This window comes from Vanessa tameamea, chromosome 17 (assembly GCF_037043105.1).
Source record: "Vanessa tameamea isolate UH-Manoa-2023 chromosome 17, ilVanTame1 primary haplotype, whole genome shotgun sequence".
NCBI classification, from domain to species: Eukaryota; Metazoa; Arthropoda; class Insecta; order Lepidoptera; family Nymphalidae; genus Vanessa; species Vanessa tameamea.
In genome coordinates, this window is record NC_087325.1 from 6673119 (window position 1) to 6689483 (window position 16365).

A 16365-nucleotide genomic window follows, 5' to 3' on the forward strand; every position below is an offset into this window, starting at 1 on the left:
CCTCCTTCATAACAAATTTACTCCAATTCAGTTCAGTGGTTTGGCCGTGAAAGAGCAACAGACAGACAGATATAATTATTTTAAGGTGTAATTTTAATCTTCAATATTTCATGTTTTATAGTAACTACTATATCATAAAAAATAAATATATTTATTTTAACCATCAATCCAAATATGAGAATTAATTATAAAATGCATTCTATGAAATCAAAAACAAACCCATTACAGGAATAACATATTCGTTGTTACAGAATAAACATGTTCTATATAATTGTGATTCCACTTAATACGTACCGGGTCAAATAGCCTCCGGTTACTCCAATACACATTTCATATTCCAATTAACAATACGAAATTCAATAGACAACAATGGGTCTTCAATTTCGTTGTTGAATATATTGATGTTTGCAAAAATAGTGCAAATATTTTTTTTGATAGTGAAACTGTACTCCCCCTTTAAATAAACAAGGGGTGTTCGCAAATATATTGTTAACTTTTTTGTCTAAGTTTTTTACTTAAATAATAACCACAGATGTCAGTGGTACTAAATATAATTTGTTTTGCTAATTATAATTAGTAATATTTAAACAAAAATTGGATCGTAAATTAAACAATGTTACTCTCTCAAATTTGCATCGAGATAGAACTTCCGCTGCGAATATAGATTAGCGCCATAAGAAGCATTGATATTATATGATCAATATAATGCCATAATTAGTATTTAAGGTTTAAGATGTTTTCTCTTTTACCTGTAACTGGGTTCTTTACACTTATCCAGATACTAACCTACAAGTTTTTTTTAATTCGATTGCGCGTTTTGTTTAGTTCGACTAATAATAATAGTTAAATTAATTTATTATCTATAGTTGCAACAGAGGTGCTCTACACTATTCAATCGTTATGGTCCACTTTTGATATTTAAAAAAAAAACCACACACACAACAGTTTTCTTAAAACGCTTAATAAAAAATGTATTAAAAATTTCGATGTAATGTCGCATATAAACAATATGATTGATAAATTTATTAAAATAGTAACTATTAAAATGTTCAATGTGACGTCATTTATAAGCGACATGATTGATAAATTTATCAACCGACATGTTATAATCTCTATGTAAAGGTCTTGAATGAGAGCCCATCTTCACCCCAAGGTAAGCAGTACTCATAATTTTAACTCTGCTTTCATAAGCTGGAAGGACAAAAAAGTTTATTTACTTATCTTTGCGTTTGTTTGCCTCTTGCCGTTTGGTTTAGGTTGTTCAATATTTTTCGTTTCAACATATTGTTGGTTTATTTACGTTACTTGTTTAGTCACAGCCGCAAAACGAATGAATAAATTAAGGCAATCAGAATAAATTGCTATTGTTGGCGTGTAGGCGCCGATGCCGTTGAAAATGAAATTCATATTACGAGGAAAATGTTTAGGTATTGCAATATTCTAAATATTTGAAAATAATTACTTCAGAATTATTTTTTACCTTCGTGTGACTATTTATTTTGTATACTATTGTACAATAAAAAATAAATAATAATGTATTCCATCCTAAATTCTCATTTGAAATTTAATTGAAATCTATCTGGCTTACTGAGCAGGATTGAGTACCTACAAACATATATATAATTAAATAAATCTATAAAAAATATTTACTTACCAAAGAATATGAATTCTACACTAGTAAGGCTGAAACTATATGAGAAATAAAAGCAAGGAATATTAATATTATTATATTTCAGAAACAAAATACAGCAACATCTAGTCAAAGCTGTAATCGTAATAACAAGAGATATTTAAACGTGTAGTAAATCCTAAACAGAATAATAAATGGCCCTTAAAAATGGCACGTTATCATAAATACGATTTTAACAAAGGGAGTCTCGTACTATAAAAAACTGACACTCTGTACGCTTCGTTTGTAACTGTAACTCTATAAACGCTCGAATAAGCTGTTTTACGTACGTTGAAAATGTTACATTATTTAAAACTTTCTCGTACCTCTTTATTTTATTCGTACAAAACTTTTAAGTGTACGATTACATATGTATTTTATTTTATTACAATTGTATAATATATATTTCATATCAATAACAAATGCTTTTGTCTTCTAATAGGTATTCATAACATAGTATATAGGTACTTAATAAAAAACCAGAAATAATAATTATTAATTATATAATTATAATTCTATATTATAGGAATTTTAATATCTTAAATTTATGCAGAACCCCTGATCGCATAGATTGCATAATAAATAAATAACAGTATCACAGTCAAACAAAATTATTAGCAAATTTTGTTGTACTTTAATCAAATAAATAATAATTAAAGTCAGTTAATTTACTACTTCATTCTTAATTAGATTTGTAAAGTATTATGTCCACATTACCGGCACATAAAACATATTTTATAAACACTTCCGAAATATATTTTTTATAAGTCACAGTCAATAGCGCCCCCTACTATTTTCCTTACAGCAAAAAGTTGATTTAACGCGTCACAGTTCTTGGGCATTGACAATTGCTCGTGTCCGGCACGCGTCTTATTAAATTATAAGGAAACAAACTCGTTAAAAAGTTTTTATTGAGTTTCCAACATAGACCATATCAGAAATGGCATCAAATGCTTCCATAACTGGAACTAGTGCGATATGAATTCCAATTTTAAATTTTTATTTCTATCTTTTATTTGTCTGATTTAATATACTTATATAAGCTAGCTAATGTTTTTTTTTTAATTAGTATCAAAATACTCTTTATTCAATTAGGCTCATAAAGAGCACTTTTGAATCATCATGTTAAAGTGTTGTAATACGTGTTATATAAATAGGTAAATATATACAAGACTCATAATATAGGATCATCACGAAGATAACTTACCGATTATATTAGTGCATCTTATAGATATAACGTGATGATGTCGTGACGATGAAGAAGAACTACGAGTTTCCTGCTATGTGTGGTAGAGTTACAATTCCGAACTTTAAACAAACTCCAAAATAGTTTGTCGCCTCAACTTAAGTCGTTTTTCTACATTACACGAATGATATACGAATAAGTTTGTAGTTCTTACAGAATAGAACACGCTTGTGATAACTTCCTAGTAATATAACATTAATTTACAAAATTTTAGTAGTACATATAAACTACTAAAATTTTGTCACCCGGTTGTAAAGCTAATAAAATAAAATTTACCCAGTTTAATCTGGTTCAATCTGGATCCAAGTGATGCTAAATCTTTGGAGAATCCCTTGTTATTTGAAACAACAAAGTTGTTCTTTCAATTCAATTTATGCTTAAGCCTCTTTTACGACTTTATATTCTATGGAATGTACTATATGCTTAAAAGAGTTGTTTTAAAATTCGGATGTAGATATGACATATTTCTTTCCTCTAACACCTTATTATGAGGGGCTTGAACAGGAAAGGGACTGGAATGTCACGCGCTCTCAGGTGGGAGTGATTTTTTTAATTTGAACCACATAATGTTCTAACTACAAAGCATGATATCTAATAATAACGCCTATTCACTCTCAATAAAGAACATATTGTTCTGCGTGCTTTTATCAAAGCAATCACTGGTCATTTGAAGAGGAAACGGCGGTATCCTAGCAATGCAAAGAAATCGGGTCTTAAAGTCGGTTTACTGGTTGGTAATCAGGTTTTACCTGTATTTTTTTCTATTATTTATTATTTTGTCGCTTCTAACATATAATTTAATATTAAAATAACGTTAACATTTTATATTGAGTTTTATTGACTTCCTAGATTTGTTGAATACATGAAAGAGTTTATAAGAAATGATTCCTGTTCTTTTTTATTTTCCTTATTTCTTATCAAGCGTGAATAATCGTTAGTCTTCAATTTCTTAAGCAGATGTTCAATTTATTACAATGAAGGATATTAAATAATTAATCGTTGAACCGGCACATAAAGTTATGAATGACTTACTTTATTTTATAGGTAAAAATTTAAAAAAAAATATATATATTGTAAGTAATTACGAAAAACATTATTTTCACAATGAAAATTGATTGTTCTAACAGAAATTAATATTGCTTAAAGACGTTAAACAATGAATATCAGTCAGCATAAATTTTTTGTCAGAAAAAAAAAATCTTTTTACGCTTTTATAAAATACTAAGTTCTAATACAATACTCCATAGTGATTTATTGCACAAACGTTTTATTCGATTTTCGTGATGATGTCGCGGAAATCATATAAAACATTATAAAGTATGCAATCCAAAAAAGAATATAAACATATTCATTTGTCTTGGTATGCTAAAAAGAATGAAACCTTATACGGGTCAACTGGATTCTTCTTCCCCTACAATAAAAATTTCGCAAATTCCTTTTATAATGCGTCTACATTATAAAACGAGGCTCCCGTATAAATATAAAGTAGGTAGGTATAAGTGTTTGAGTATATTGTAGTTTAGTGTGTTATGTTATATAATTAATAAAAAACTAACTACCTTTTGGTGAAAACATTGATTAAACCGGTAAATAAATCTACTTTTCTTTAGTCACGTTAAATAATAAATATTACACTTCGTACAATCAGTTATACTGTTTTAACATTTTTCTTTTACCTTTATAGAAGACACATAGCGCCATCTATTAGGTATTCAAAGAACTACTTAGTTGGTTGATAAAATCGATAGTGTTATGGTATGTAGAGACTAGATGGCGGTGAAATGTATCGTGTTTAACGACTTTCCTATGCTAAAACTTGGTCTAATACTAATAAAAGATTGATAAAAAAATTGAAAAATGAGTCGGAAAGGAGTTATTTTCAAAACAGTTATTTTTGGGCGCCAATTTCTAATATCTGCGAGCCGCAAAGGTGGCAAAGTGAGAAGTCGGAAACGGGAGTGTCATTAATTTTCAAATCTCCCTGAAGACTTTACAGTTAAAACATGACTGAACTTTGGTATCTTAGCTCGTATTACTGGAAAACAAATACTACCAAAATTAGTTAAAAAATTCCTAACTTCGGTAATACTTTTAATAAATTGCTGAGTTATTTTCGAAACTTTACTCATGACTAGAATATCACAGTGGCAAAGCTAATAGAAGTTAAGGCTCGGAATTCAATTATAGTAGATTAGATAATATATTCTTTTGCAAGGAAAACCTTTTCAAAGTCTATTTTATATTGAAAGGATGACTTAGGCTTTTACACAGAGGAAACTTTTTTCTTAGTCTGTTCGTCAGAGATAAGATATGAAAAGAATTATTTAAATGCAAATTACGATATAAATAAAAGCACATAGGTACTATCCAAATCCGTTTATATTAGGTACAAAAAAATATATTAACAGTTTTATATATTGTAACTAAGTAGGTACATGTTTTAATAAAAGAAATACTTACTTCTTGTTGCCTGATTTTTATCAAAACGGTATACATGACATTACAGATATTTTTATGTAAAATAGTACTATACTAAAGCCTAGTAGTAGTAAGTAGTTAATTTGTAGAAATTCAAACTTTTAGCAATCTCACTTCATGTCCACATTATTCAATGAAAGGAAAGTCGATGTTTTGATTTTGAACTATGATTCCTTCAATATACTCGTATGCTTTACGCTTAACTGGAGGGTAAAATATCAGTAGTTACTAATAATGCTAAGTAGGTAGATACAACAATTTTCATATACATTTATGTACGAAACATTTATGTGAATTGATTTTTTTTTAATCGTAGGGACGGTTGTTATTTTTTCGATTATAATTTGTTATAAAACCTTATTCGTTTAAAAATTTCAAATAGTCAACCAAAATATGTATAAAATAAAATCAATATTACAATAAAGATTAAAACAAAAATTTTTAACCTTTCGGCTTTCACTAAGATATCTGTTTTACAAGTGAAAATAACATTGTTCTAATTGCACCAGAATCGCCTGAACCCTGAACGTCTTTAGCTTGTTTTAGTTTCCTAGTATTATATACGTAACCACGGGTCCAAATAGACTGGAAATATAAGATTTTCTTGAAAGCGATACTTTGCTGTGATCTCGGATAAAGTGACATTGCTTTGACTTTGACAGGTTATACCTTTGTCAAAGGTTATAAGCGAAAATTATTGAAGGCGATAAGTTTGGTCGACTATACTTAACGAATATTTCATATATTGATGATAAACAAAAATGAATAAACAGTTTATTATTTAAGTGAAAGTTATAGAGAGTCTGTTAACGTCCCACTAATGGTCAAAGGTTATCCATTTTAAGGAGAAGAGGAGGTTTGGAGCTTACTCCACCACGCTGCTCTAATACGGTTTGGTGAATACAAGTGGCAATATTTTTTTGTTTATTGTTAGGTTATTATTTTAACATGAGAAGAAAATAAATAATTTTCAAAACGATTATGTATATTTCATTTTCATTAAATCGGACAAATGGTTTTTCTGAAATTAAGGTGCACATATCAGACAAAAGAAAACTGAGAAGCCATACAATATTCGTTTATATTGTGTTTAATAGCATCAGAAATAATATATTAACTTCGAAATGAATGTGCACCCTATACAAGAGCACGATGGATTCAAAATTACCCAAAGTATACAGCTAAGACACTGACAAAGCCTAAATGTAAACATGCCATGTACATATCTAGGGATACCCCGTTGGAACGAATATGATTTCGCTTTACATTACGACCTCCGTGGTCGAGTAGACTGAATACCGGTTTTCATGGGTACGCCACTCCGAGGTCCCGGGTTCGATTCCCGGCCGAGTCGATGTAGAAAAGGTTATATTGTCTTGGGTGTGAGTGTTTGTGGTACCGTCGTTACTTCTGATTTCCATAACACGAGTGCATTAGCTACTTAAATTGGGATCAGAGTAATGTATGTGATGTTGTCCAATTATTATTTATATTATGGATTGATATCATTATGTTTTAAATAACACATACAATGAAATCAATTAGCAACGTTACAGATTAATTGAATAACAAGAAATGAAATTGTTTTTAAAAATTACCGCACTATAACAAAAAATAAGTTTAAGAAATGTTATATTAACAGTATATAATAGAAAGAGGCAGAAATAAAGAGAAAGAGAGGGGATCTCTAGGTAAGTCGACTAGAGATTTATGTAAGTTCACTCTACTGTAAGCCGCGAAACATTGAGCGAACTGAAGAACTTTGTTCCAAAAAATATAATGCGAATAAAATAAACAAAATAAAAAAAAATTATGTGTATCAAGAAATCTGACATATACACCCAGTTTCGAGCGTCAATAGTGCAAAGAAAAATTCGAAGGATCGACCCTGACCCCTTGGGCTATTGCCGTCCCTACTCCTAACTAACGAGTAGTACCTGCATAGGAATATTAGTAATTCCTTACAACGGGTGAGTGCTACAAATCTTAAAAAAAAAAAAAATCTACATTGATATTAGAAGAATGACGTCATGGATTTTGACAGAAATATATTAAAACGATTATGTCCAGTACAATCTAGTAGCGTTAAAATCGCTAAGACATATTATAATAATCACGTATTAAAATTATGAACGAAAGTATTTTTTTCCAGGCACCTAGTTTCACGGTCCGTTTAGTTAAACGGAATCGCCATACACCGTGGAGTAACCGTCGTAATATTGCAATCGTATACGTATGTACATAGGTATAGTAGGTAAATTGGATTTTATATGTTTTATATGCAAACGAATAGTGTCTTTAACCTTTGTTAATATGAATCATTGTCCTTTGAAGATTTTTCGAATACTCTTATATTTACAGTATAAAAGCTACCAATTTATTCAAATGAACTATATTTGTATGGCCAATGAGTGATGATATGACAAATTACCAAATCGTGTCTGTATTTAATAATGCGATAATTGTTTTAAATAGGAAACATCGCCCTTTACACGGTATGAATTATGTAAATTAAATTAAGTGACTATTGTTTTTTTTTATATAAAGAACTCAATTAAATTAAATTTTGAGCAGTAATATTAAATTGAGTTTTTTAAATTGTCCGCTTATATATTTTTAATGTGTATTTTCTAAATCGCGCTATTAAAGTTTTTACTATACTATGATATAAAGCTATCGTTTAATTTGTTATGTATCGAAGTCCGTGTATACTCAGTGAGCCAATGGGTATAAGGTAATATTACCCACTTGTTATGTAACTGTGAAGATACTGTATCATAACAGATGCATGGCAAGTGACTGCTGTTGCGAAGGTGACTTGGTTCTGCTATTTGTATCTGTGTAACCGACCATTATCAGTTAATGTGATATCACCGAAAGCGAATACATATTTATATTCGCCTTTGGCTCGTGAGTTACCTGATGTGGTCAAATTTGTCTTGTCCCATTAACCCAGCAGTTGCAAGCATCACTACTGAAGTATACAATATGACTTTAAATTTTGCATTTTAAATCTTTTATTTTTTTCTTCGTAACTACAAATGATCTTTTTTTGTCACTGACCAATGGAACAGAAATCCAGCAGAAACGCAGCGAGGTCAGGCGCTGAGGCAACGGCCTGGAGTTAGGATTTTCGGAGTGGCCGTGATCCAAAAACGTGTAAAACTTTGCTCAGCGCCTTATCTATTCCCGATTTTGTCGAAATTCCAGTCCATTTCATATAACCTGATAGAATGTCTATTATAACATTAACTAACGCAAACATCTGTATACGGTAATATTTACTGCACAGTTGGCAGTCATTGGGGTTTGTTGTTCTCTTTATATCTTCTATATTACGTATAATGCATATCAGCCCAAGTAAATGTTTCCAATAGATGCTCGTAACAACACCAGCGCATATAATTCATATATTCTCAAAACGTTTATTTCTATCTAAATATGAATAAATAAAAATATCAAGTTATATATTTGGGTTTATGCTATTATGTAACTTATTTACGAGGAAGCACTTGATCTTAAATTCGCTAATTCCAAAGGCGACGTCGTGACTACAAACTCTGGTTTTCATTAACTTTTTACGATTCACATTCTTATAAATATTTGTGACTTGCAGATGAAAAAAATCTTCTTGTTTTGATCTTGGCTTTACGACAGTTTTATGGCCTATATGTTAGAAGTAATGGCCCTTACTTAACCAGACGAGACGTCTATCAGTGAATCTTTTCGGTTGTTGTATATTTTTTTATACATACTTTTTTTATCATAAGTAGATATATGTATATATTACATATAAAATAAATTGAAACTCAGATATATTGCATGTATTATAAAGTGACAGATTATATTGTCTGTCTCTCATAAAAACATTAAATAGGTTATAATTTGGGGCTCCTAATAGAACTGTGTAGGAATTTTCCGGTCAAGAGCGCTCCAAAGATCTAGATCTCATCATAGCTGATCGTTAGGCACTATTACGTGTAGCGCAAGCCTATCTTATTATTAAAAAAAAAACTTAGAAAAAATATATAAATTACGGTAAAATATAGAACCTTTTAGAGTAATTTTGAATGCAATGTTTGCTTTGATTGTGTTGAATATTAATGTAGATAAAAGAACACATATTAAATAAAAATACTACGTACGAGGACGTAGCGAGTCACAAATTATATATTTAATTACTAGGTTTTATTCATCCTCTTCGTGGAACGCAATAATTACAGCAACCGCTGTAGTGCCGCTGCAATCTACTGCTGAGCAAAAGACGCCCTCTTCTTAGAGAGAAGACTTGGTTGTAGTAACTGAATTAGCTTAAATCCTTTTTTTTAGTATAAAGTAATAAAATCGTTCTTTTTCTAGTAATTTACCCTTATTTATTGGTTAAAAATTTACCAAACAAGATTTAATGGACAATATTCCTATGGTTAATACGGGTTATAAATTGTGTGCTCAGCTAATACAAGCGATGCCGCTAGCATACTGGGTCAGTAATGGACTTTGCAAATTTCAATATAAACTCATTATAACATACTAGTAATAGTTCGAGACATCCCTTGTAAAAAGTTTAGTTTATAGAATAATAATGTCAGTCTATAATATAAGGTCTTAATTGAAAATATTTTGGGCACGATCAAACAATAAAATATCAATTTGTAAGCGTTCATAATTCTCATTCTAGACAATGACGGAAAAAAACACCAGGAAATGAACGTTGGAGAAAATGCCACAAGTTTATCGCATACCATGAAGTCGCATTATAGCAGCGTGGTCGAATAAGACATTTTCACAAGGAGAGAAGGCCTTACTTCTCACCAAGTCCCTTTCAGCAGTGGGAGCTATAGGCTGATTCTTAACTTATATGTAATGTCTGAGCGTAACGCCGCAAAAACAACTTACTTTTCGCTTTTGCTTTTAATTTTAATTTCATGTTGAATATTAACTACCAAGAAGTACAAAAATTAAAAGATATTATGAATGGTTGTACCTCGGAAATGTAAAAGTCGAACGTTACAAGCATATAATATAATTTAAACAAATTTTTACTTTGTTTGTTAGTTTAAAATTTACTTAGTTGTAAAATTTGTAGATAACACTTTTGTGATTATTTGTTATTTATTTTACATTGGAATTAACAACACCTGTTTTAGTGTGACATGGTACTTAAGAAATAATTATTTTAGTATGTACCTAATATATATACATTGTCAATAGCAAAGGTGACTCTTATATTTCTTCTTTAAAATAAAAATGACTTAGCCCTGATTCATATTTTTTAAAGGGCTATGACCGCTGTTCTAACAATATTTGTTGCAGTTGAATTCAATGTAAACAACAATGTTGACTAAACAAATTGGATTCTTCTTAAAAATATAGTAACAGTGTAAGAAACGGTATTACACTATAAATAAATCTATTTAAGTCATAAGTTGCTTCAATAAAATCAGTTAATACTTTGTAGGATTGCGAGTATGTCCTAAGAATATTATAAATTTTGAAAATTTGGATGTTCGAATAATCGCACACACACGGCAGAGTCACGGACGAAAGCTAGTCATTTATAAAATGTTATATTAGCAGTAGAAAATCAAATATAATATATTTGATACACCTGTACAACATCCACATTTAGGCGACCCCTATTATCGACCGGCGTCGTAGCAGCCCGACTAGTAACGTCAGTTTTATAATATACTATTCCTACACGTATAGAAATGTCCAATATTAAGACTAAGTTCCTTATATATGTAAGTAATCTTAGTGGCGCCGGTGAGTCCGTCGTCTCCGAGATCAATACAAAATTGCGTTAGAAGAAATAGAACGTAGGTAACCGAATCAGGATTTACTTACGTGATTAATGTCCTACTTCATTTTCCTTTGCTTTAGTTACCTAATTTTGCTTTTGATATCCTTCTCGAAATGGATGCTTTTAATAGCTATAGATACTTATGCAAGTTTTGCAATATAGTTATATTACTTTATTAGAATCTTCATATAAAAATTATTTATTTCTATTAAATTTATCTAGCACTTATGTAATCGCGTGTAGCAACAATGTTAATACAGTAATAGTTTAAGTTAAGAAAATAATCATTTTCAAAATTAAAATAAAAACATTTTTTTTTTAATATTTACTATGACTCAAATACTATTAATCATTTTAATTCTCATTAATCAATTTTTTTATTGTATATTAGCCAATATCAAATTGTTTTGTAAAAAAAGTCAAGGATAAGACCAGGCAACTTTTAAAAAATGCCATAAGACTAAAAAAATATGTTAATATTATCAAAATCTCGGGCTCAGTGGTGATGGAAAACATAGCGAGGAAACCTGCATGTGATTAATTTCAATAAAATTCTGCTACATGTTTAATCAACAACCCTCTTTGTAACAGCGTGTTGGAATTAGCTCCAAGCTTTCTCCCCAAAAGGAGAGAAGGCCTTCTAATCAGCCCTACAGGAGGACATTTACAGGCTTTTATAGTTAAGAGGTGTAAAACACCCTGAGTATATGGAAACACATCAATTATGAACCCGAACACTTACGTTTTTTGTTAAGAGTCAATGACGAACGGAAGTTTTTGTGCAATAGCTCTTTTTGTAATCAATACCCCGACTATAGTAGCGGCACGCTATGATGGCCGTTTTGACGTTTGCCCGCTCATGAAGTTTCGTATTTAATAAATAATTACATCAAAGGAGCAAATTGTTGTTCTTTATTGTCAATAGTGACGTGTAGTTAGTCATAAAATTTACCGAATGTGATTGGAAAAGGTTGTAAATAGAACTATTAAATTAATAAAGGACGATTATGAAAAAAATGTGAAAATAGATAATATTTTAGAAAATGAACTTATAATTAATGTGAGTGACGATAGCAGTGAGAGTGAAAGCAGCAGTATGGACGACTCCGATTAAATATAGCCACTAGTGTTTTTGGTTTCTTTTTTTGTATCAATTTATTTCTTGTATGTAATGTGTTTATAAAGTTATTCATTCTAATTCCAATTTTTGATTTAAATTGATTTCGTTCGAATATATTACTTAAACTTATTTTATATTTTTTTTATTAAACCTTTTTAATCAGATACTACTTGCAACAAAAACTTGAATTAAATTACTTGCAAAAAAACAAAGATTTGAATATATTATATCGATAATAAATTTACATTTCACATCACTTTTTTAATGTGTCAAAACGGCCATCGTATCTTGCCGCTAGAATAAGTACATTATTATTAGTGGCCTGTTTAGCTTAGTTAATAAAAGCAGCCAGCTCTTTTGTCAAAGTCATATTTTTAGCCTGAAAAACAAATTCACCGCCAGTCCGAACAACAATTTAAATTCAGAATATATGTTTGATTTGTTTCATAACTTTCATAAAACAAATTACAAATTAAAATGAAAGCGGGGCGGGTTATAAATATAAATGTTAAGCGCTGTGATTGGTTGCTTAAAATATCAGTGCTGCCATTTGTATTCCATGCCCCGATATATAACTTACCTTTAAAGCAGATAAACTGACGCGCTTCAAGGGCTTTAATAGGTCTATCTATTCTAATTTTTTAAAATTTTCATATTATTATTAAATTACTAGACAATTTTATTTATGTAACATTTAGTATATCATACATAAGTAATATATACTTAAAAGCATTCTATATTGGTTATTTAATTGCGACGAGTTTTGATAAAACAATTTATTTAACCAATATAAATACAACATGAATACAAGGTGAATTTAAATTTCAAGAAAGTACATTTTAGTTCCTACACACTACATATATAACATGTATGTATATGGTTTAATCGCCAACTCCCGCGGCACCTATTTCATAGACCATGCTAAAGAAACCTTTACAAACAATATTTAAAGTTCCGATATACCTACATATATTATTTATATATTCTATATAAATATTCATCTTAGCTTTCGTCATCTTACCGTAAATATCACCCTTTTTTACACTTTTAATTTTTTGAATCTTGATGTCAAATTTTAGTTAGAAACTTTTGTAACAAACGAACTTATATATATATACATACATTTTTTTTATTACATTAGCAGCCTGTAAATTTCCCACTGCTGAGCTAAGGCCTCCTCTCCCTTTGAGAAGAATGTTTGGAGCATATTCCACCACGCTGCTCCAATGCGGGTTGGTGGAATACACATTTGGCAGATTTCGTTGGAATTAGACACATACAGGTTTCATCACGATGTTTTCCTTCACCGCCGAGCACCAGATGAATTATAAACACAAATTAAGCACATGAAAATTCAGTGGTGCCTACCTGGGTTTGAACCCGAAATCATCGGTTAAGATGCACGCGTTCAAACCACTCGGCCATCTCGGCTCTTATATATACACACATAAATTAATTTCAACTTTTTTCATTGGAAACGCACCATATTTGGGGACGCACTTATTGATAGATCTGGTAAATGATATTCAAATCTTATACATTTCAATAATATTTCCAATATTGCTCCATGAACTACTCCATAATATTTCCAAAATCTATTTTCAGTCCTTCGTGTGTATAAAATCGTACGTTATCACCATTTTAAGATCTAAATTATGCCTCGATCTTAAATTAATACCGATTAATTTCTTGAAAGAACATCAATTTGGCAATAAATTATTAATGCTACCAAATCAAAAAGACACTTAAATCATATAAACAGTAAAAAGTCGCAATACACCTCTATGTGATGCAATATATCAACAAAGAAAGATTTCACATAAATGTATTCGATTTGTTCAGCTTTTTAAATATAGATATATGTTTAAATATAATCACATTTTCTTACCCATTTTGTTGCGGCTCCTGGTTTTCATCAGCCTCATTACTGACGATTGATTCTAACATTTGTATCTTTAACATTTTAGATGGTCACATGACAATGATTAAATTCAACCGTGCACTTGACACTACACTTCATTTAAACTTCTAATCTTGATGCATTCTTGATGTGTAGGAGATGATCTGTAATAAAGAAAATATATTAAAGGATAAACAGAAATATCAATACAGTATAGGTTGCATGTTCGATTCTAAGTCTATGTGCTTTTGTTTTCCCCACTTCTAGAACATGCTTTAATCTTTATTGCGGAAAAAAATAGGAATAGTGGTAGTTTCTTAAATGGGCTTTGTTTTTATTGATAAAATAAATACCTCATAGTTAGTATTTTTATACATTATACTCAGTTGAATTTTTCGAGGCGACTTAATTATATTTATAGTGTTGTCAAACATTTTCTTATAAGTTCTAAATTTAAATAATCGATTCGAAAAAAGAACACATATAATTTAGGATCTAACAGCTAACTAAACAAAGTTTTATTTAATCGATCTAATTTAAATTTAGATATATAGTCTGTGTAGAAAGGTACTCTATTGCTATTACAGTTTTGAATTTAAATTTAAATTAGGGATTAGGGACGACTCTCCGAAGTCGTTATGTGCTGAGGCCTAATCCTTCATACGCTTAGTTTTGACGCGTTAGCTGTTAAATAGCTGCCTTTATTTCAAGCACAATGTAATATAATTCCAGCCCTATCATTAGGTATTTTGAATTGGTTCACTTGAGCATAATAAATTCACTTGAATTCCCTCGATCACTATAATTAATTGGAATATTTTGCTGTTTCCACTTTACCACAATATCGTTTTACAGACGCAATAAATTCTGGAGTCCTTAATGACTTTAGGTCGATGGAATGTTTATTTAGCTTTCATTTTACTTTGATATGTCATAAACTGTTTGTAATTTTAAGATTATTTTTTCTTATAACATTATTACGATTTTGTAGTTTTTATTTTTTATTTCAACGAGACTTTAAATATCGGACGGATCTGACGATCCGTTGCGCTTTCCGTAGTTACTGTCATTGTTATTTGAATTCTTTGTTGCAACTGCCCAACTACCTGTTATGGACCCTTGATGACGTCTTAACAATATAATATTTGTCTATTTTTTCTCTATGCTTTCTAAAACGCAGTATTGAAGTTTTCAAATGCGCTTAGTATATATTACATTTTTGATCCATTATGCGTAGGAGTCCGTTTCTACGCGGGGAGTGCGATCATAATAGGCACTAATCATTGGTTTGGCGTGAAGTACTTAATAGTATGGATCTAGCATCAGAGGGCACAGCGCTGTTTGATGAGGAAAGTTTGGTGCGTAGCACCCAAAACCACTGCCGTAGAAGTTTTGACTCCTTTTTGTAATATGGACAGGAAAAATTACGCTTGATTAGGGGAAGGACAACAGGGTCAAGACAAATCGGCGACTTTTTAGTGGGCGATCAGAAAGTATATGATTTTTGATAGTTTTTAAGTGCACTCGATCATTGAAACGACTGTTTAAAATATATTTCGGGTTACACTTTCTTTGCTTCACTTTACTTCTGTGATTAAAGTTGGTCTATGAATGAAAAATTCGTTCTGCTGGGTAAATGTCATTTTTCGTGTTTTAAATTTGGAATGCATTCCACTATGCTGTTTAACTTACGTCAGATTTCCTTCAGACGAATGAAGGTTTCCCGAACTTAAGCGTAATAAACGTTATGATCATATAAATTATAAACACTTCGGAACATAAACTTAATGGCGCTTGCAGGGATTACAACCAACAGCCTTCCGCCCGTTATATCATCGTTAGGTATATCCCATATTCATCGTGGCTCATTATTATTGGCATAAAAGAGATAATTGTATAATGCTTTAACATAAACAAATCTAACTAAAGTTACTTCATTTTCTACAATTATTATAATGAATACTGATTTAAGATAAAATTATTGCAAAGCAAGACGTGGTATTATATTATAAAACCAATAATATTATATAATGAACAAAATGTATGGATTCAATATAAAACGTAAAACATATAACACATGATATACAAGAAAGCGAAATTGATAAACGTATGTTATAATATTATTTTTCCTTTTCATAAATATTACAAC

General features: G+C 30.3%; 1 protein-coding gene across 1 annotated transcript in view; it reads right to left on the minus strand.

The window, feature by feature from the left end:
• Rapgap1 (Rap GTPase activating protein 1) overlaps nucleotides 1-16365 on the minus strand; it is a 269144-nt gene that overhangs the window by 173909 nt on the left and 78870 nt on the right. The window contains exon 2 of the mRNA XM_064217421.1: nucleotides 14205-14380. Coding sequence (XP_064073491.1) covers nucleotides 14205-14278 — 74 coding nt within the window. The 5' untranslated portion in view covers nucleotides 14279-14380. The remainder of the gene's footprint in view (nucleotides 1-14204; nucleotides 14381-16365) is intronic.